General features: G+C 34.7%; 1 protein-coding gene across 1 annotated transcript in view; it reads left to right on the top strand.

Annotated features, from left to right (window-relative positions):
- Positions 1-23,778, top strand: part of LOC132110975 (CUB and sushi domain-containing protein 1-like) — a 648,917-nt gene that overhangs the window by 567,520 nt on the left and 57,619 nt on the right. The window contains exons 35-43 of the mRNA XM_059518126.1: positions 1,005-1,129; positions 3,234-3,330; positions 8,695-8,799; positions 13,181-13,299; positions 13,418-13,487; positions 13,602-13,718; positions 17,513-17,722; positions 19,556-19,744; positions 21,652-21,829. Of these exons, the coding sequence (XP_059374109.1) occupies positions 1,005-1,129; positions 3,234-3,330; positions 8,695-8,799; positions 13,181-13,299; positions 13,418-13,487; positions 13,602-13,718; positions 17,513-17,722; positions 19,556-19,744; positions 21,652-21,829 (1,210 nt within the window). The remainder of the gene's footprint in view (positions 1-1,004; positions 1,130-3,233; positions 3,331-8,694; positions 8,800-13,180; positions 13,300-13,417; positions 13,488-13,601; positions 13,719-17,512; positions 17,723-19,555; positions 19,745-21,651; positions 21,830-23,778) is intronic.

The following is a 23,778-nucleotide window of genomic DNA, read 5'->3' as shown; positions in this document are numbered from 1 at the left end:
CAGTATATCTTATTTTGTCGTTCCTTACATTTTTAAGTATTCAGAAGTAGAATGCCTTGAACAAACCTCTCATATTTCTCCTTCAATATGTGAGGTTACGAAACCAGAGGGGGGCTTGGGTGTATGTGTGTGTACCTGGCATTTCCCATGTCAAATGTTTGCGACCCCATGAGGAAATTAGCTTATAAATCATGCTTTATTTATGTATTTATTTATTATTTTTTATGTAATCTAAAAATGCAGAAAGTCTTGTGTGAGGGGTGGGTTTATGGTAGGGTAGGGGGATAGAAAATACAGTTTGCACAGTGTGAAAATTATTACGCATATATAATGACCCCACGAAAAATGAAAACCCAAAGTGTATGTGTGTCTGTTATTTCCTACATTACATTATGGGGACATACAGTGTTTATTTATTTATTTTACATTGTGGAGAAAATTTTGGGGGTTTATACAGCTTATACAAAATACAAAATGAAGTTTTCTGAAAATCTGGTTTCCGAAAATCTGTTTTGTATAAGGGGTAGGTTTAGGGTTAGGGTTTGTGGATAGAAAATATAGTTTGTGCAGTATACCTGTAAAAATCATGGCAAGTCCACATAAAACATGGAAACGTGTGTGTGTGTGTGTGTGTGTGTGTGATAACATACCTTTGAAGTGTTCAAAGTAAGACCAGGAACATGCATTAATAAAAGGAATGTTTTGACTGTCGATCATGTTAACTTATGAATAATTTAGGATATTTTCTACAGATAGAAAAAATAAGGCTTTACAAAGGCAGACATAAGATTGTTTCTTGGGAAATATAGTGTTCCCAGAAAAGCATTTCTCATGCAGAGAATGTATGTTTTAGCAGGGTTATGATGGCTTTGGTTCATGTTACCTCGGGCATAATCACATCTTGTGTCAAAGGAGTCTGCTGCCTTTCTCACAGGACTCAGTTCAGGCACTTGTACGGTTCCATTCTCAGCATGAGCTAATTTTTCCTCTGTTTTGCTCCACAGTCCCATGCAGCGGGAATCTGACAGAAAGGAGAGGTACCATTCTCTCCCCTGGGTTCCCGGAGCCTTATGGGAACAGCTTGAACTGTGTGTGGAAAATCATTGTTACTGAAGGAGCTGGTATCCAGGCAAGTACAAAAGAGCTACAGTACGTGTGAGCTCATCAAATGCAGTAAAGCTACACCTGTTGAAATTATATAATGGACAAGATTCTTTTGTAGGCAGCAAGGCAGTGAATTACAAAGATTAATTTTAGCATTGGATAATATGCTTTGTGTTGTTCAAAGTACTGTTTATTTTATGTAAAAGATACAACAGAGATGCCAAATGTAGACCATGCCCATAAATGAAAGTCAAGATAAATCTGAATAAATTGGATTGTGGTGTTGTATGTATTTTGGCTACCCAAGTTCATTTAAAATACATGCTTCTAGCTACATTTCAGCAAAAAATAAATAAATAATATAAATAAATAAATAAATAAACCCTTCCCTATATGTACAAATCGCTGTAGTTTCCAGTAGAAATGAACACCATAGGCAGTAAATCTCCAACAGCATTTATTCACACAAAGTATGTTTTACAGCGCCAGAGTTTTGATTAAGAAAGCCTTATTTTTTGCACAGTTACACCCAGAATATTATTAATGACTTCAAAACAAATGTAACATACTGTGAAATTTTAAAATTGATTGGCTTTTGAATGTTAGCATCACGTATATAGCTTCCCATGTATGGGTTTTCTAATGTAGTAGGTTTGCTCGTGTACAAATCCTGGAACTACAGTTAAACAAAATAGCTCAAACTCGCGAATGAAGAAGTTAAAATAGCATGGTTGCAATTCCTGACTGCTGTGGTATTTCCATATATTTAAATATATATATATATATATATATATATATATATATATATATATATATATTAAAATAAATAAATAAATAAATATTAAAAGTTATTAATTAAAAATAATTTCATAAAACAAAATACATTCAGCTAAATTAAAGCAGTGCTGTGTAGTGTAGTATTTCTCCATTGAATAAACATTGCTTCAAAATCTCCTTATTTAAAGCAAGACAGTTATAATATATAGAACAAAGACAGATTTACAGCGCTTGGAATCTGGCAGCTGTATTAAATATCCAAGTAAACGTGTAAAAAAATTAAAATAAATACATCAAAATAAATTTGTCTGCTATTCCCTGTAAAAATGTTCGTAGTTTGGGAAGAAGGTGGGAACTGGTGAACATTTAAATAAACTTTAATAATAAAATAAACACAGTCATCCACAAGGGGCTGTTGCACTATTTTGTGTTTTTTTTTTTATTATTATTAACACAAACAAAATAAAGTCCAGGCCTGGTCCTCTCTCATCCAACACTGTCATCACTCCTCCTTTTATCCTTCCGGAGCTCCTCTGTGGGACTTGAGACCGGTGAGTGGTGCAGGTGCAGCGTTAGCATTTACGCCACCAGCCTCGCTCCATTCCCATAGCACTTTGCCCCCCCCCCCCTCTCATCACATTCCCACATTGCAGTTCCAAATGTCTACAGTTCGAAACAGTACGATGTTAAAATGTTAGATGCTTGGCAACAGACACCAAATCATATACCTCATATTCACTTGCTTTGGACAGTCACATAAACAGCCCTTTCAGCATTGGAGGTGGTGCTCTGAACTACGTATACTATAGAAAGTTGGCGTTGGTGGAGGGTCAAATGCAAGACTGTCAGATTAACTCGTGTCTCATACAATGGTGAGAAAACATTACATTGCAAAGCGCATAATATTACAATAATAACGTCTTTCATTCTTACTAGATCTGTAATAAAATAATAAAACAGACTGATGACGTATCATGCAGCCTATTGTAGCCGTTGGACTGAAGGATATGATTGGACTAACACTTCAGTCCTAGACCTTCCACAGACAATTTAAATACATTTAGACCACTTAACCTAGTGATTGCTGTCGGAATGTGAATAGACTTTCAACCAGCATAACAATTATTTTTTATTTATTTATTTATCTTAAATCAGCTACCCTGCCTGCTAGCACAATCAGCCTGTTTAGGTTCAGAGAGGGGGTGAAGAATTGTTGCATAAAACAAACTTACTGTTTTTGGTTAAAGAAAACTTGACTATGATTATAAGCAATGCTGAAAAGTTATAGCATATGGCCATTATGTGAATTCATGTTCATTGTGTAGAATTTTCTGTCTCCATTTTCTTGGCAGATCCAAGTCATGAGCTTTGCCACCGAACACAACTGGGACTCATTAGAAATCTATGATGGTGACGATATGACAGCTCCAAAGCTCGGGAGTTTTTCAGGTTCGTATTATCTTCATTAATCCTCTTTTAATTGCTTATTCAATAATAGTATTTTGGAGTGATTCAGCATCTGATTTACAGAAGTTCTCCTAAAGCTAATTTGCATACTTCTTTATAGCTCATTACAGTTTCATATTGCAATAAAACTGAGAGCCAATCCCTGACACTGGTTTTATGCCCATGTAATCTTGGAAGTGCTGAAATTAGCTTGAGTCCTGAAAGGCTGTCCATGTGCCATCCCTTACATAACAGATGAGTGCCCTCATTTTACATTTGGTTGATTAACAGTATCAAATTGTACACCCTTTTTTTTTTTTTTTTTTTTTCGCAGTTCCAGTTGGAAAACCACCAGCCACATTTATTCCATCCAATTCATTATCACACAGTTCTGGACCAAAAAACTGAATGCTTAAAATTGAAAGTTTGAATGTTATGAGTATTATAAAGGCCACCATTACCACTTGCATTTTATTGTGTACAGTTTATTTATTTATTTATTTTTTGTAATTAATAGTTGGCATGGAATACTTTTGAAAAGTTGATATTTATGATCCCATATTTATTTAATAAAATAGAGATGCTGCATAGCTAAAAAAAAAAAAAAAAAAAAAATTACCAGCACTTCTAATTAACTTTTGAAGACAATGATGATTAATAAAAGTGAAAACCTGTAAGAGTGGCCCTAAGATTTCCCTTAAACATTCATATAACAGTTAACTTAAAGACATGATAATGATTTTAAAAAGATCACAAAAGTCTAAACAGCTACCAAAAAACAGTTTTAACAAGTGTATATTAAAATATCCAAAGCATATAATGAGGGTTTAACAGAACAAACAAATCAAATATAGACATATAAGATAAAGATGGGACAAATGACATCACAAAATGCTTTTTTTTTTAAATGTCGCACAGCATGATTAGGAAGAGGGGGCATGATCTTCCTTTGAGAGAGGAGGCTTAACCTTTTTGATAACTCTCCCAGTGGACTGAATCGTGGCCAGGCCTCTAGCTACACTTTCAACACGACTGTAATGAACTCCGCCTCTGTGTCGCACTAGCATGCTGGTGAAAGGTCACCCAACCAGGGAGCTCCTTCTGCCCTAAGGCATGTATTCAGGGACACTTCACACTGTCTAGCACTCCTCACCTTCCCCAAGCCATATTCTCAAAAGCTGAGAAGCTCTTTATATGCTAAAACATCTTCACCCAGTCTACTGAGACACCTGCCGCCAGTCTATGATTGAATTTGATGATAAAACGGTAATTTCCCCTCATTTAGATCTCAGTGGTCCAAATTATACAAGCCCGGAGTCATTTGTGAGCATTGGAAAGACATGGCAGGGAATCAGGAGCCAGTATCATTAGGCATGGTGTTTGGCTGCCCATTAAAATGTACTCTTCGCTCTCCTGTCACCTGCGCTTGCCTTTTATATCCCCCGCACACTCGCCCATCACAAACGGTCGTTTCATTCTTCCTCTAGTCACAAATCCATTAGGATAATACCCTTAATTAAACTGTCAGATATGTTTTGTGTTTCTGTCTCCCCACACTTTTCATCATTCTGAATTAATTGTGGCTCAACAATTGCCATTTTAATTACAACTGCATGCAATGTGTATGTGTGTGTGTCTTTAAAATATATCACTGTCATTATTTACCTAATTCTCACTGCATGTTATGGTCCTGAAGTGGAAAAGTGGTCAAGATCAGACCATATTCACTAATTCCCCAAAAGAGGCTTTTTATTTACCAAAAATCAGCTATGATCCCAGCCCATTCTGCTTATTCTGTTTATGTGGTTCTGCTGAAGAGGCTGACAGTTTTGTACCTTTTTTTTTTTCTGAGAGTGCATTTATTAAACACAAACGCAGTTATTATAGTAATATTGTAAAATTTTTGAACACCATTTTCTGCTTTGATTTTTAGTGGAAACCATGATCCACTACCATTCAGTAAGTAAAAAGGAAAAAAGAAAGAATAAAAATAAAAAATAATAATACTTTTATTTAGCAAGGTTGCATTAAACGGATAAAAAGTGACAGTAAAGACTATATACAGACTCAAAAAACATTAAGTATCACCGTTTCCACAAAAATATTAAGAAACAAAAACTATTTTCAACATTGATGATAATAAGAACTTGATTAATAAACAGAACTGATAATAATTTAGCACCAAATCAGCATATTGAAATGATTTCTGAAGTATCATATGACACTGAAGACTGAAGTGATGGGACTGATGAAAAAATGTATCTTTGCACCACACAAATAAATTGCATTTTAAAATATATCAAAATAGAAAATAGTTATTTTATATTGTAATAATATTTCACAATATCGCTGCTCTTTCTGTATTGCTGATCAAATAAATGTAGCCTTGGTGAACATTAGAGACTCTTTTTTTTTTTTTAGTTTTTGTACTGTAGTGCTCATGGCACAAATTAATCAGCGCTTCACTCTTCCACACAATACCTCCCACAGCTTCAGTTGCACACTGAAAATGAACAGACATGTGATTGGACTTCAGTTCAAACGCTGCCTGTTCATCTCTCTTTTACCCCACACATTTTTGAGTCTGCCTTCTGCTTGCAATTTTTTTCTTCATCTGTGCGGGCGCAACATCAGTGCTCAGTTTAGAAAGAATATCGGTCTGTAGTGTTTTTCAAATCGTGGGAATGTATTTTACAGAAAATCCTTCTTCTCAAATCCCCCTAATCTGTGAGGATGCATTGCTCCTTTTCCTATTTGGCATCCAATGTGATTCAGTACTGTAATAGTACAATATTCTGTCTGGCAAAGTCTATTTAAGCTCATCTGAGTCTCATCTGAGCATTTTAAGATCTTCTCTAAATTGCCTTGTCACTAATAGTGATGATAGACCGCTGAATTGCTAGACACTGAATGAGCACGGAGCTGTCAATCTTCATCCAAAAATGATTAGTCAAATCATTCAAGCACTTTTTTTTTCAGGCTTTGGTCATCAGTCTAATGTACTTGGACTTGGACCGACTGGAATATTAACAGTCAGAACGGCAGGATGCTTAAATGCAAACATGTCGGGGAACCATTTTCTGGCAAATGCATGACACCATTTTGGGCATTTGTGTAAAGATATAAACAAGCCATGTATGAATATATGCTACAGATGTGAGTTTGAAAGAAATCGTTTTTCTCAAACTAAACAGTTCTCTAAGCGCATGCCATGGCTATGTGGGTGTATTTAAGCATTCATCATGAGTCACTATGCGGCGGTGTACTAAGGCACTAAATAATATAAACAGTATTTTGTTGATTCTTTTTGCAATCTTATTTACTCCAACCTTATTTATTTTTACACAGTATTTGAATTGTACCTTCATTCCCACAGGGAAATAAAAAGAATATGGGTAAAAGCAAATAAGCTTAAAAAGAGAAAAGAAACTGCAAAGCCTACAGGGACCTGATGTTTGATTCTGACGTGATGCATTGCAGAAATGTTCATTTTTGTGCAAGAGCTCAACTTCATGTATTACTGTAGTGTTGTGAGAGACAGTAGTCCATCATAAATCACATTCTTCAAATGCACTGTTTTACATGTGCAGCCTGAAATGTTGCCATAAGACGGTAGCACTTTGCAGTAAGGTTCAAGTTGTTAACATTAATGAAATAATTAACATGAACTAACAATGAAAAAAAAATACTTCCAAGTCATTATTAAATCAATATTAAAATCAAAAGTTGTACACGTCAATGTTATTTAATTGACCTGAGCTACTTACAATGAACGGTTGTATTTGATTAATTAATGGAAACACACAATTCTTAAATAATGTAACACTTGTATTGCTCATTATCAGTCAATGTTAGTTAAAGTATTTTGACCTTATTGTAAAGTGCTACCAGTGAGACTAACCTTAACCTTCCATTTTTTTATTAAAAAAAAAAATGCAAATGATACATAGCTGTTTAACCTACCTAACCACACAAATCCAGATGCTTGTATTGAATGGCTGCATCAAACAACACCAAAGACAGGAATTGCTCAATATCCATCTCCACTGACAGTCGTTCTTTGCAAACCATGTGTATTTTAACATTACACCTGGTGCAGAGCTTTGCACTATAAACCTTCACTCCATGAATTACTGTATATGCAATTCCGTTTTTTTATTTATTTATTTTTTTTAAACTGAGTGAAGACTCAAAATTATTTTTGAGGTAATTGATACCAGGCCACATGTCATTGGAGCACAACATGCATTGAACCCAGAACATTTCTTTAACACATGTCCGCCCACATTTACTTATCAGTGACTGTTCAGTATTCAGCAACTTGGCGGGAATGTCTTAATGATAAGGTCTGTTGAGTTCTGTATGTTAGAAAAGGGTAGAAAATAGTTATTTACAACAATTTTGGTGTGAGGAAACATTCTAAAATGATAAATGTCCAAAAAAAAAAGGCAAAAGGGCAAAACTATGATGAAAATAGCTATTATTATGTTACATATTAAAGTCAACATCAAATAAAAAAAAATAGAAACACACTCAGTCAACTTAAAATCTACCGTTAAGTCTAGGTGACGCTTCACATTTGATGATATTAAGTAATTTTGTTTATTAGTAGTTGTTTTTTTTCAGGTATATATTTATGTTATACTTACTGTGTTTATGTTATACATACAGATTATGTTATTTAATCATTTTAGTTTCTATAGATGTTACCATTATGGTGTTTTGCATGAATCTATTCTGGTACATAATGCCCATTTTTCAATTCAACCAATTCCAGAAAGATAAAATCAAGTCCAGACCAACCGTTTTTCTCGGCCATTTCACTTAGAAATGTCTTAGATTATGGAAGCTGCACTGTATCATTTTGACTTTAAGGATGTTATGTAGTATTCAGGATATTTTCTTCACATATTGAAGATGTCACACTCTATATAAGGTCTTAACATATATGTATTAGCAGAAGGAAAATCCTCTGCTTTGAATCCAGAGTGGCAGTAGTTGTTTTGCTTTTTAGTCTGACGATAAGTGACTCTTCCCTCTGAACTGTGATGAAAGTTCCCCCCTGAGAGCTCAGTAGGATAGTGACACACTTCAATGACTATCGCCTGTCAAAAATTTCCTTTTTGCCATCCCTTTTTACTTGACTCTGTTTCATTTGGCTGATGTCCAAAACAGGCGAGTCTTTCACGAGAGCCATGATTAACAGCTGCTTACCTCCCTTTGCCCTTTAGTTCCTGCATGTGTATACACACTCATCATTTAGCTTGTATATGTGTGTATGAGCGCTGGAATGAAAACACATTGTCCATGTGTGTGATAACTCCAGCCCTTTTCCTGCTCAGGCCTCTTTCTGGTGTTATCTTCCAGGTACAACAGCTCCAGCCTTGTTGAACAGCACCTCCAACCAGCTTTACCTGCACTTCCATACAGATATCAGTGTCGTCGCTGCTGGATTTCACCTTGAGTACAAAAGTGAGTATAGAACATGTCACTATGGTGCTTTCATTATCCTGAACCCTCTGCCCTTGGTAACAGTCCAGAGCAAGACTTGCCGCTACATTTCACCGCCAATCACACACAGTGGGGACACGGAAACACATGTACACACACAGGCACACACACACTGAGCTGTATTTTTTCGACCTCTCACCGTTCTGCTGCCAGGAGAAGGCAGAAGACAGTGTGCCCCAGCTCTCCTTAGTTGATCGAATGCGGCGTCTATGTTTGGCGATACCAGCATGAAGAAAATTGGAAAACAATGGGGATGCACTTCAACCTACATGGTAAAAAAAAAAAAGTGTATTTTCAATCGTACCTTTTTTCAAGTGTCATCTACAGGTATCTGGACAATTACAGCACTTTTAAATTTCAATAGAGTAGTTTTCAATCGTGCACATTTTGTATGACTTTTTTATTAAAACAACCGATTCAGATCATCAGCTCATTGGCATTAGCTAAGAGCTTGAACATGAACTGACCTGACCATGTCTTAAGTCGTTGGGGTATATTTGTAACAATAGGCAAAAATACATTGTGTGGGTCAAAATTATAGATTTTTATGCCAAAAATCATTAGGATATTAAGTAAAGATCATCTTCCACGAAGATATTTTATAAATTTCCTTCTATAAATATATTCAAACTTAATTTTTTATTATTAATATGCATTTCTAAGAACTTAATTTGGACAAATTTAAAGGATTTTCTCAGTATTTAGATTTTTTTTGCCCCTCAAATTCAGAAAAAAAAAGAAAGAAAAAAAAACTAGTAAGACCCATTGAGATTCCTTCATGTGAATGTCCCTTCAGACATGGTCTGAATTAACCCTGACTTCCAGTACATCCAGTATATCTCTAACAACATTAAGTTTGATATTGTGTGTGTGTGTGTGTGTGTGTGTGTGTATTTGCAAGCCTTTCAGACTGTGACCTTTAGTGTGTTCAGACCAAGCCTTATATAAACCACCATACCAATTTGCTTTCTGTCCCATTTGTCTGTTTGTGAGGGCAGTGTTCTCAGTGGGACAGCCCAATTTATACATTTCTCTATCTCTCATCTGTGAAAGGGTTGGTTAGTGGGGCACTGGCTGCAGTAATGTTATGTGTTACTAGTCACGTAGATAGGTAGATGGAAAGTTTGATAATCTGAAAGAGCTAGAGATTGCAGTTGACCATTTTGATCTCAGAAAAAAGTTTTAAATAACAGTATGTTGACTTTGTAAAGCCAAACTGATTAACTCCATAAAAAAAAAAAAAAAAAAACACACATTCAGCACTGTAACTGCTCTGATACAATGGAAGCAGTCTCAATAAATACAGTGTATCAATTATCTGCATCTCTCTGGTAAGTAAACACAGATAAGTGCACTGTGGAGCTCTGGGAGTTAGGAGCATTTTGACCCTGGGCTGAGTTTAGATCAGCTCCCCTCTTCTTTTTCTTTCTATGACTGTCTTTATCACTCTTTCGCTTCTTGTGCTCTGATTTTTTTTCTGTAATGTGTTCCAGTGGATTAATCAGGGGCATTTTCTCTGAGGAAAATCTGTCAAGCGCATCTTCCAGGAAAAAAAATCAAACTATGCGTAAATGAGCCGTTTTAAGCAACACTGTCCAACAGCGACACCGGCAGATTTTATCCCTCAAGGTCATAATGTTCTCATCGAGCTCTGGAAGCTTGTCATTAATTTGTGCTGGTGTAACAGCACAACATAACAAACAGGACCTCCACTGTGCTATAATTGGTGGATGACTCTGTGAAGGTGATGATATTCAGTAAGATCAGGGAATTTTGTGTTGGAAACCAGTCTGTGAATCAGCCTGATTTTTTTCTTCTTCTTCAGATTTACATAAACTCACAGTTTAAGAAAGAAAAAAAAAATATATTTTTCTGCATGTAATGCAAGAGTATGGGTCATTTAAAAAGATGATAATTCAAAAACTACACAAAGTGAACACTACATTAATCCATATGATATCAGTTGGTGAATAAATGTCTTCTTAAGTGAAATGATAGGCGAGTGAAAGAAGAATACAAATATTAATATTTTATAATAATAATAATAATCAATATTTTTACCGTTGTGTTCACTTTCTGTGTTTTTTAAAGCGGTCTCATACACTTGCATTATATGCACTGAAAAGCTTAGTATGTGTTCATATGAAATAAGAAAGTCATGAGAAGGCATGTGGGTGAGGAAATGATGAGAGAATTTTCATTAAAATATAGAATATTGACTTTTTGAAAAATACACATTTTGTGTTATCTATTCAACGCTTCTGTCTGCAAAAATAAATAAATAAATCCTTTACATGTTTATTTGGGACAATTTTATTTGTATTTTAGTCAGCAAATGTTAATATATAATGATTTGCGACCAATTAGATTAAGTAATGATCAAACCATTCCCTGGTAAGAACATCACTAAACATGATTTACAATTAAAGATACAATGTTAAATTAAACAAGTTTTGGAGATTTGTAACATTTAATTAAAATAATAAATAAATAAATAAATAAATACGTACGTGTATGCGTACATACATACATAAAAAAGTAATTCCCACCAAAACGTATGTTTTACTGTGTTTTATTTTCTCACACTTAATTTATTTGCACTTAATCTTGTGCATTCAGCCAGCATACTCCATAGACAGCTAATGGCAATATATCAAAACAGACAAAAATAATGAATAAACTTAGCTACCATAATATGCTTACTCTCATTTGATGAAGTTTTGATGCCAGAAATTTACCTGATGAAAGTTAACTGAACTGAGGCTGAAATGTGTGTGCTTACTGTATGAAAATAAACCTCATTGGTTATCACACCTCAAACGTGCAGTAAAATAAAAATCTTACTTAAGTATAGCAATCAAATAAGCAATCAAGTAAAATTACTCACACATCTGCAAACTGAACAAAGAAGGTTTAAATTACAAACAATGATTATCACTTCAACCAGTATAAAAATATATAAATAATATAAAATATTAAGTTCTTGTTGTTAGTGTAAGATAAATGTTGTTCCTTATGCCTTCAATCCATAAATATCAAATGGAACTGGAACTGAATTTCTTTACTGAAATTGAACTGGACTTAAAAGCTAAGCCAGAAGCATGACATGCCACTCAGAATAATATATGTTGCAACATTAGCTTTGTTGAAAATTTGAGTATCATGTTGACTGATTTACTGGAGGGCCATGAATAAAGATGAAATGTGGTGAGAAAGAGAGGGTCTTGGCAAACCACTTCGTTTTGCAGCATCGCCATCAGCTTTGAACTGTCATCTTTGGCTCAGCTCTCAGAACATAAACCATTTTTCTGCCCTGTTTCATCATACATTCTCTGAGAGACCCCACAGTAAGGCATGTGAGAAATTCTGCTGTAGCATTACTGAAATAATAATCATAATAAATAAAAAGGTGTCATTTATTTAAAATTCATTTTTATATTCATTATTCATTTATAGTAGGTAAACTAAATTCAACTTTAATCAACAAAATATGAACATTTGGGGAACACTATTTTAGGGGCTTTTATTAGCATGCATATTACTAGAGTATTAGCCATTTATTTGTAATAATTAAGCATATTAATACCTTATTTTACATGGTCTTTTTCTACATCCCTAATCCTCCCCATCACCTAAACTTAACAACTATCTTACTAACTACTAATAAGCAGCAAATTAGGAATTTATTAAGGGAAAAGTCATAGTTAATAGTGAATAAGTGTTCCCTATTCTAAAGTGTTACCGAACATTTTTCTTTCATATTTTAGCTTGTTTGTAATTGTCATGCATTTTTAAGGTGGCCCAATATTTTATTTATTTATGTATTAATTATTATTTTCCAGTGTACAATGCAAGTTGATTCCCTTCAGATCTAGTTTTTTTTTTACTCTTAATGTATTATTGGTTGAATTGCAGTGACAATCATAATCACAAAAGCGTTATTCTATTTTCATCTTTTTTTGTTTGTTTACATATTTCCGCAGTTCAGCTCGATCAAAAATGTACACTCTAAGATAATACAGAAAAAAGCACACTCCACTGTCACAAAAGCACAATGCCACCTGTTGTGTGGCATATTTCAACAAGAGGAATATGGAAAGCATGTTCTCATGAACCACACCACAGCCATCACCATGGCAACACTCTTGCGCAGTCTATTATAGACCCAAATTTACTCGCTGAAATCGAGTGGATAAAAGACAGCATTAAATTACAATGAGCAGATGCGTTCAGATGATTAGGAATACCTGACGCTATAATTTTACCTGTTTATGACAGCTGTGACATAATATGCTGAATCTGTATTAAGAACATGTCTAAATGCCTTCTTTGACCCATGTAGCTGTGGGGCTGACGACCTGCCCAGAGCCTGTGATCCCGGCCAATGGCATCAAGAACGGTGACAGGTACATGGTGAACGAGGTTGTGTCATTCAGCTGTGAGCTGGGATATGTGCTTCAGGTGAGTTGCCGATTATCCTCAGCCCTGAAACACAAATGCAGCATGCACACAGGTAGAAAAGTGCCAAAAATAACAAGCTGGAGAAGCTGCTGCATCATGTGATCTCTTTGTTTTCCAGGGACATTCTCACATAACGTGTATGCCGGGAACCCTACGTCGCTGGAATTACCCCACTCCACTTTGTATCGGTATGTTTTTCCATAATAATCAGATGAGAGAATTTTTTGACCATATGGCTTTTTCATAGTTTTTAATATTCAAACACCCTGGGCATTATTTTATGTCTCCTTATGTTTCTTCAGCGAAGTGTGGCGGCTCCCTGTATGATATGAGCAATGTTGTCCTGAGCCCGGGATTCCCTGGGAACTACCCTGGAAACTTGGACTGCACCTGGAGAATCAAGCTTCCTGTTGGATACGGTGAGTGCGCCGAGAGCTGGCACTGGATCAGCTGTCTGGAGGTTATAGCTTCAGATGCTTTCTCTCAAGAAGGCGTTTCCCCTTTATTTGTGTTGAGGGGGAACTACTTAAAATAGTGAACCTACTGACTTAAAAGTAAACATGAATTTGAAATTGACCCTGTTTATTTTCTTGAAGGGATTTGTCATCATTCACTCATCCACATGTTGTTCCAAACCTGTAAGAATTACTTTCTCTAAGCAAAAGAAGATACTTTGAAAAACATTCTTCTTTTGTATTCAACATAAGAAAATCAATTCATAGAGGTCTGGAGTAATTCATACTTAATTCTGTTATGTAACATCCAATTAAATGTGTTTTTTAAAATTATATATATATATATATTATTTATTATTATTATTATTATTATTATTATTATTATTATTATTTATTGATTGATTGATTGATTTGTTTTACCAACCATGATTTTACAGTAGTGATGGTAGGTAAAATGGCTTAACATTATCGTTTCATCTAAACCTCTTATTTTCTTTAGGCTACAGCATTTCATTATGACTTTACATTTTTCAGTGTAGCTTGATCATAGCTGCAAAATTGGGATGTTTTCTTCTAAAAAGAAAACCTTGTTTTAGTAAACTGGATTATTCATGTAATGTTGCAACTTAACAGAAAAAAAGTAATAAACATATTTGATTAACGTTAACTGCTGTTTGAATCAGAAAGTCTGCATTCAGTTCAGTGCAACAAAATGGTTTTTGAACATTTTACATGGAAATTCACTTGTGTTTCATGAATGACAACCATTGGCTTTGTTACATGAGCGAACTCGTGCATTAGATATTTACCCAGATAGATACCCAGAAACGGACAGCGTCACACTGAATGCCATCAGACACAAAGTGATACTTCCTTTCCTTTTGATGTTCTGCCACTTGACACAAGGGTGATATTTGGTTTCATTTATCTCAACTTTTAAGATGTTGTTAGAGATTTCGGCAGTCGTAGCCCATTTGCATTCTCCCACCTCAGTTCAAATGAGTTATAAACAAAACAACAGTTCAAGATGTTAAAGGGTTATTTCACCCAAAAATGAAAATTAGACTGTGTTTTACTCACCCCAGCGGCATCCTATGTGTATATGACTTTCTTCTTTCAGACAAATCCAGTCTTGAGTTATACAAAACATTTTCTTTGATATTTAAAGCTGTTTCAGGGCACTCAGCGGGTGTTGCATGTATCAATACAAAAGAAGTGAAATAAAAAGTGCCCATCCATAAAAAAAGTGTTTCAAATGACTCCAGGGGGGTGAACAAAGGCCTCCTGTGGTGAATCGATGCATTTTTGTTAGAAACATATCCATAGTTTAAATGTAATAATCCCTTTAATGTAGCTTGCTTGAGGTAAGCACTGCACATTAAAAACAACGTTTGTTAACAGGAGCAAAATAAAGCAAAATGTCCTTACTTTAGCAAAGGATAACCAGTCTCCTCTTGGCTTATATAGAAACACCTCTGACATTCTTCTTTACGAATCCTCGTTTTGTACTTCTAATTAGTGACCATTGTTTTGTTTTGATCTCTTCGCTACATTTCCGTGTTCGTCAGTTCTGAGCGGCGAATGCGCAAAGCCGACCTGGAAATGCTTATGTTTATAACAGTGAGCGCAAGCTAGATTAAAGTAATTATTACGTTTTGAATATGGATATTTTCCTTACAAAAATGCAATGATTCGCTACAGGAGGCCTTTGTTCACCTCCCAGAGCCATGTGAGACACAATTTTTATGGATGGGTGCTTTCTATTTCACTTCTTTTGGACTGATGCATGCAAAACCCGCTGAGTAGCAATAAACAGCTTGTCCAATCAGACAATTTTAATTTAACTCTGACTGGATTCGTCTGAAAGAAGAAAGTCATATACACATAGGATGCCACGGGGTGAGTAAAACTATGCTTTTTTTTTGGGAGGGGGGGGGGGGGGGGTGAACTAACCCTTTAAATAGGTAAACACAACTATTTCTCCAAAATAAATTTTTTCTGCCTTATCAAGCAGGCACTGCACAAGCAAGAGCAAGAACAACCATGTTTGTGCCGTGCAGCCAAAAATGCATTAGCTTTCACTGTTAATAGGCTACAATCATTTGAATAAAACACACAGATGGCTTTGTGGGTGCTGATTATAGCTTTTAGGATAGTCTGAATAGGTAGAGTTAAGTGCAGTTAGAAGATAGCACCACATCAGAATGACAATAAAGCTAATCCTTAAAAGAACTGCCCAAGGCATCTCAGAGCGACGCACGCTTTCTGTTAAAACAGCCGACAATTCCCCCCCAGCAAATTATGTTCGCTTATTCGCTTTTCTTGTAAATTATTTTGAACTAGCTGCATTTCGGCATCAATTGATTGAATTGACAACAACAAAAGAGTACAACAAACTCACTTACAGTACATAAAAAAGAATGTTTAATTTATTAACAAAACAAATACATAATGCTATAGGCCGAATACAAAATAACAAATAACTTACACAAAGTTTAAATATAAAACACTGAAAATTTTGCAAACATGGTGGAGCCAAATAAATAAAAAAGGATTGTTAAAAAAAAACCTTCAGAATCATCTTAGACAAATGGCAAAAACCAAAATGCCTAAGTCTAAAATATTTTTAAGATCATATATCTGCCATTTCTTTCTTTTTGCTTTATTGAAAACATACCAAAACATGACACCCCTGTGTTGTATCGAACCGAACCATGATTTTGTGAACCGTTACACCCCTAATATATATTTATATACTCACACAAATATATGTTAAGCAGACAAAAGCACAATAAAATATTTATAAAGTCCAGCACATCACAATGCAAAAAAGTTATGGAAACTTGATTGTAAATAAATAAAACTAAACTAAATAATAATAATAATAATAATAATAATAAAACGGAACTAAATTCAATATTGTAACCGTCAGTGGCGGACTGGGACAGTAAATCAGGCCGGGAACTTGACTCCACCCCAGGCCACCTCTGTTGCTGCAGTCACCACCACCCAGTTCATGTGTCCACCAGACTGCTAAACTCTTTGGCTCTTTCAGTTGTTTGAATTGGGTTATACTTCAAAATAAAACAAAATCCTTAGATTGTGAACGGGCAAAATAATCAAATGAAGTATCAAGAATATCTTCTTATAGATTCAATATCTATAAGACTTTTGTTCATCTTTATACATTATATATATATATATATATATATATATATATATATATATATATATATATATATATATATATATATATATATATATATATATATATATATAATAAAATAATAATATAATAAATAATAAAATATTGAATGACATTAGGATGAGTAAACAAAATTTTGTTTTATTTGAATATACTCTACCAATCTATGAAGTCCATATCAGCTTATTATTATCATGCTATTATTAAAGTAAATAAGGCACAAATAAAATAAGTTCTAAACATTCTAAAAAAAAAACAAAAGCAAAAAAAAAAAAAAAACATTTTAATTTAAATTTTTATGCTGATAAACTAAGTCTCAGGAGTCTGTAGGATAAAGATTAATAACATGACTGTTTCATTTTGTCCATACATATGAACATGAGGGAAAAACTATTTGTGATTTAGCAAATCTCTCTTTGCAGAGGAAAGAGCTGGTCTGCACAGGACAGTCAGAGTTATTGTTTAAAAAGTCCCTGTCACTTTAAAGACTTTCCTTATGTAAATTCTGCACATAACCCTCTGTGAAAGTCTAACCACTGTGATCACTCCGCAGGGGCACACATCCTATTTCTCAACTTCACCTCAGAGGATAACCATGATTTTTTAGAGGTTCGCAATGGGCCGCACCACAGCAGCTCTGTGATTGGACAGTTCAGCGGAAGCCAACTGCCGCCCCCTATACTGAGCAGCACACACGAAACCGTCATCCACTTCTACAGTGACCACTCTGAGAACAGACAGGGCTTCAAACTCACTTACCAAGGTGGGTGACCTCCCACCTTCCATTTGCATGCTGCGCTCTCTTCTCCTGCAGACATCAGCCACCCTTGATTTTGTATTGACCCTTTGTGTGGGAGTGAAGGCCTTTTACCATGATCACTGGAAATATCTTAAGATTCACTTCCTTTGAGATCCCTGGGAGGACACTTCATTATGACAGCCGGGGTCTTGAAAGCATTCTGAAATCAATAAGACGGTGCATTTGGATGTGCACTTGGATTCCACTCGATATAAATAACTTGCCATTGTCTGGTCTCCTCGCTTGTAGGTCAAACAGTTCGTCTGTCTTTTTCTTATCCACTCTAGTCTGAGTTGAAAAGAGCCAGGCACAGCCTTGATCTGTGCTGCCAGACAGGCTTTTGCGGGGGGAATACTGATGCCATGTTTTGATATACAAACAATGATGCAGGATGAAAGAATATGATTATAAAGCTGTTGATCATAAGCGCTGCACTTGAAATGCTGCCTGGAGATGCTTGTATGTTATTTTGACAAGCTTTGTGGTACTTCACCACACTGCTGATGATACATAGAAATGAGCAACACCTTGCATGTATATTTGTCAATAATGCCTTAATGCGTGCTTGTCATTTTGAAGTTGATAGAGTATATTCAATTTTTTTTTTTTTGTAGTAAATTTTTAATTGATGCACTAATTTAGTTTATACATTAGGCTTTTATCACAGATTTATAATATAGTGAGAATATGTTTTTTTTTGTTTCCCAAGAGGCCCAAAGTGAGCAAAACATATTGCAATGCAACATAATGATGGATGAGAGACGTACAAATAAATGTTGCCCGTTGACACTTTATAATAACTTTCATTAATAAATCATTATCAAACTTTATATAATGCTGAACTGATCGTTAGTTTAGATCGATCGATCGATAGATAGATAGATAGATAGATAGATAGATAGACTATCTCAATAACTATCAATAAGCAGCATTATTAATAGATTAATAGATCATTATTAAATGTAAATAAAAATACTTATAAATGTAAAAAAAAAATTATATACAATAATATACATATAAATGTTGTAGCAATCAAAGCATGCATTCAAATTACAAAGTGTGTTGTCTTTAGCAAGCATTTAGCTAACATTAAACTAACCACCCTTTACACAAACGTGGTTATAGCAGCTAAAAGTATAATACCCATAAAAATATTAAATGATCAGTAACTGTTTATAAAGATTTACAAATGATGAATATGACAAATGATGAATAAATGATAAATGAATAGTTTCAGCAAAACATGCACACAAAATAATTAAACGATTTGTAAAGATGTGATTAGATTAGTAAATGATTAGTAAATTATTATTTATTGATTGATTGATCTGTCCCAAACTTATAGTTCATGTCAACGTGAGTGATACTGTCATTAAAGCAAAAGAAAAAGAGAGACAAACTAAATCTGTTAAATTTCCCAATCACATTTTATTCTAATTAACTAATGTTTAATGAACTGATTCATTTATTCATTTATTTATTTGTTTGTTTGTTTGTTTATGCATGCTTGTTGTCTCAAACTTTTGGTTTCAGATATTTAGAAGAACAATCTCATCTCTTTAGAACTAATATAATATTGTTCCAAGCCCATTTTACAGTAATTTTTGAAGCATAAACATCTTTTTGTATGTTACACAAAATAAATTTGGATTTGGAATGGCATGGCATGAGGGTGGTAAATAATGAAACACTTATTTTAATTATTTCAGTTCTTTTAAGTAGGCCCTCTAGTAAATATCATCCAGACATGGCGTTGCAGATATTCATATATTCTATTATTTTTTTCTTTTCCTTTAGCGTATGAATTACAAAACTGTCAAGACCCATCTCCATTCCACAACGGCTATATCATCAACAGTGATTTCAACGCAGGCCAATCCATAACATTTGAATGCTTCCCTGGATACGTGTTGCTCGGCCACCCTGTGCTAACATGCCAGCATGGAAACAACAGGATGTGGAACCACCCCTTTCCTCGCTGTGAAGGTAAAGGGAAGGGAAGAAAGTAAAGAAATGTGCTCCTTTTCCATCTCAAGTTTTTCAAGTTGTTGAGATTAGCACACTGTTATTTTCAGCCCTTTTTGCCCACACTTTGAAACAAAAAGAATAAATTACTGAATAAATTGTCTGACTTTTCGAGACTTACAAAGGTATTATACTCTCCCAAATGTCTTTTTAACTATGCTCTTTAAGTGATGTGTTACTACTCTGTATCACTAGTACAATAAGAGCCATTGGGTTTTAAAACCATCATTAAAACAGACTTTGAAGACCTGAGCTGTGGAGACATAAGCTACTGGGAGCTGTTCTAAATTGTATCCTTGATGATTAGCGTGGGTAGTGTAGTGTGAAAGCCGACCTGTCTCTTATCGATCAGTCGCTCAACTTGTTCCTCTTAGGCATGCGTTTGCAGGGAATCTGCATTGACTTTTGGGCCTTTTTTCTTTCTTTTTTATCGTAACTGTGTTATTCTGTTGTGAACTCTGTGCCAGTATCTTCTATCCAGTGTTTTTCTAGCAGTCTCAGGAATGTTCTGTTCTCTTCTTCAGTTTTCACTCATCTGCCAATGAAACAGTACTATCTTCTATAATAGCCTTTAAAAGAGAAGTGTTTATGTTTGGTCAGTTTCTGCACTCACATGTTATTTTTATTTTTCTCTCAATAAAAAAATAATAAATAAAAAAAAACAAAAAAAAAAAAAACGAACAAACGAGAAAAGCACCATAAAAGTTGTCCATATGACTCATGCAAGTCTTCTGAAATCATGCAGTCATTCTTTAATACTTTTTTGTATGGTGATTTCAGTCCTTGTTTGGAGAATTATGAAAAATAAATGCATGAACATTTAAAATATTTCAACATTTCAAAAGCATTTTTATTTAATTTTTTATTTTTTTGCATTCCAGTTTGGGGGGCATGAGGGTGATTAAATAATTTTAAGTCAGACTTTTTATTTTTGGGTCAATTATTTTCTTTCTGTTCTGATTTTGCTTGATTCCCTGGTGTTTAACATTAACCGTTATTCAGAAAGATAGCAACCCAGTCTCATAAAAAATACGTACCTCTGGGTAAATTTCTGCAAGCCAATTTTTACATACCTCACTGCACGTCCTGCAACAGTTTCAAAAAGAAATGTCCACTGACTGGCGCTAAAAAACACAGGTTTAATATTTGAACCCTGGCACATTTTGATTACATTAATAGAGTTACATATTGATGTGTTTTTATTATGTTGCTTCTGGTACGTATTGCGGTGGTTCAGAATTCAAATATCCGGGGATCGTCGCTAAAAGTTATGCCCTACACCAAACCCAACCCTAAACCTACCTGATAGTGTTATCAAATGCAAAACTGATATTCAAATGCATTTATTGATGTCGTTTCAACTAACTTATATGCAGATTTGAACTGCTTTGACGAACTGTGGTAACACGGAATTCGCACCGGAGCTCCTCGCCTCTGAACTCCCTCTCCAAATTCCGTCTCCGAACTCCGTCTCCAAACTCCGTGAGCTACCGAACAAACCTACCGCCTCTGAAAACCCATAGATATGAAGCTGGATATGTGCGAGGTTAATGTTCAAAAGCATCAGTTTTCAAATCTCCCAGCATATTAATATTGTTTTGAAGTCACAATTTGATATTCTTCAAATAATTCTGCAAAAATTACACTTTATTAATTGAAACTCTGTAAATTTGTAAGAAAAGCAATTAAAGGTGTCAGAGTTTTACTGTCTCTGTTCATTTCTTTTGGAAACTGCAGTGATATGTACTTATTAGTATGTATTTCGAGTCTCGCTATAATGTGAAACCAGGTATGTTTATGCCATGAGACCGGGTAGAAAGATAGATTACTAATGCGGTCATGGTTGAATGATGTTTATCTTCACACAGCTCCCTGTGGCTACAACGTGACAGCTCCAAACGGCACCATTTTCTCTCCAGAGTACCCAAATGAGTACCCAGACTCTCAGGACTGCACTTGGCTCATCACTGTGCCCCATGGTCACGGGGTTTACATCAACTTCACCCTGCTCCAGACTGAGCCTGTTACTGACTATATCGCTGTCTGGTGAGCACAGCTCCATTTAATGGAGTCATTTAGCAAATATCAGCCTGAGATGAGGACAAGACATTTATTTAAGCTTTCAGACTAGACTAATGCTGCTGTTGTTGCCATAAATCAAGCAAATCATTACGCAAATCAAGCTTTGTTTACTGACATTTGTAGTGTATAGTCACTGTACAAAGCAAGATTTCAAGAAAAGTTCAGTTGTCTTTGAAGTTGTGAAGCTATTCACTCAAAATGGGATTCTCATGAGAAAAAAGAATAAAAAAAGCATTATTTACAATTAACTACAATAACAATTAATACCCTGTCATTAATATGGGGATATTGATATGTTTTACTGGTTTTGGTTTAGAGACTAATTTTCACTTTTAACTAGTTACTTATTATGATGCATGTAACTAGTCCATTGGCTGTTTATTAGTACTTATAAACAGTTGCATATTGTAACTAAGTAATAATACTTTGTGGTTTTTGGGAGTATCTGCACTTTACTTGAGTTTTTATATTTCAGCCAACTTCTACTTTTACTCCACTACATTTCCTAATTAAAATGTATACTTTTACTCTGGTACATTTCCCCAAAGCATATTCATTACTTACTACAAAATAGTCAGAAATCAGAATAACACTGACTGCAGGAAAGCAGGTTTGACGAATCAATGGTCTAGGGTCTGCAAGTTAGACTCCTAAAAACACTTTTGCTCACATGCAAACAAGTGCACGTACAACCGCGAATGATTCATTTCCCACTCAAGTCGAGTAAGGGGTGTGCAATACAGCATCGTCTGTTATAATATGGCAAGTGCTGTTGTAATGATATGCGATCTGACATTATCAAGTATATCACCAAATCACACAGAGTGCACGCACGTGATTTATTAGTCTATAAAACTCAAAATTCCAGGTATTCTAAATTGGTAAATAGTTCCAAACAAAGATCAAAGCAGTGCTTTGCATCTCTAAGCAATGGACGGTGATTACTTATTGAATGAATCAGCTTTTTGAACTAATCGGTTGAATAAATGTTTCAGTGATTCACTCATCAACAGTCAAATGCTTTGTTTCTGAATGAATCACTCATTAACAGTCACTTGTTGCCGCCTACTGGCGGTTTTAATTTCACATTTCGCCTATTTTGTTCATGTTTTAAATTATTTCTAATATCAGTATTCAAGTTTCATGTTAAAAACAAAACATTATTTATCCATCTGTAACTGCAGGTTAAATGCATCCATGTCCCCTCTGAGATACACAAGCTCTGTAAAGAAACTTAAATGCTTTTTTAGATGCAGATTCCAGAAATGTTTTCTTATGTTGGAATGAATGACACTAAGTACAAATGAAGTGCTTCTTATTCTTATCCTAAAATACAAAATTGATAAAAAGAGTTCAAACAGAACAAAATCTTTCTACTCAAGATGTGTATGAACATTCTTTGTATATATTGCTTTTCTTTTCTATTTTGCATTTACTTGTACTTTTACTTTCAATGCTTAAGTACCTTTTATATATATATAAAAAAAGAAAATGCTTTTTGTACTTGAATATCACATAGTTTAAGACATTTACTCATGTACTGTATGCTTTATAAGTACTAGTAAACAGCCATTATGTTAATAATAGGCATGCGAACAAGCAGCTAGTTGATAGTGAGAATTGGTCCCTAAACTAAAGTATTAAAACATTTCTTCATTTGAAACACTTTCATTTATTTTACTGAAGTTACAGAAATAACTGAATGGAAAGCTTGTCTTTAAATCATAGGTATTTTGTAATAATCACAGAGCACAGAGCCAAATGTAATAATTCCCATTGAATAATCTGAAACAGTACTGAGTTGATTAAAAAACGTGGAAACATACATCTCCAGCGCTTTCCCAGCAATATTGGGCATTAATCTTCAAAAGCCATTAAACAAGTGGACTAGTCTGTTAAGTCATCATTTTTGC

This window comes from Carassius carassius, chromosome 30 (genome assembly GCF_963082965.1).
Source record: "Carassius carassius chromosome 30, fCarCar2.1, whole genome shotgun sequence".
In the NCBI taxonomy this organism is placed as follows: Eukaryota; Metazoa; Chordata; class Actinopteri; order Cypriniformes; family Cyprinidae; genus Carassius; species Carassius carassius.
Note: the sequence above shows the minus strand (reverse complement) of the source record. Positions and strands in the feature narration are given on the sequence as shown.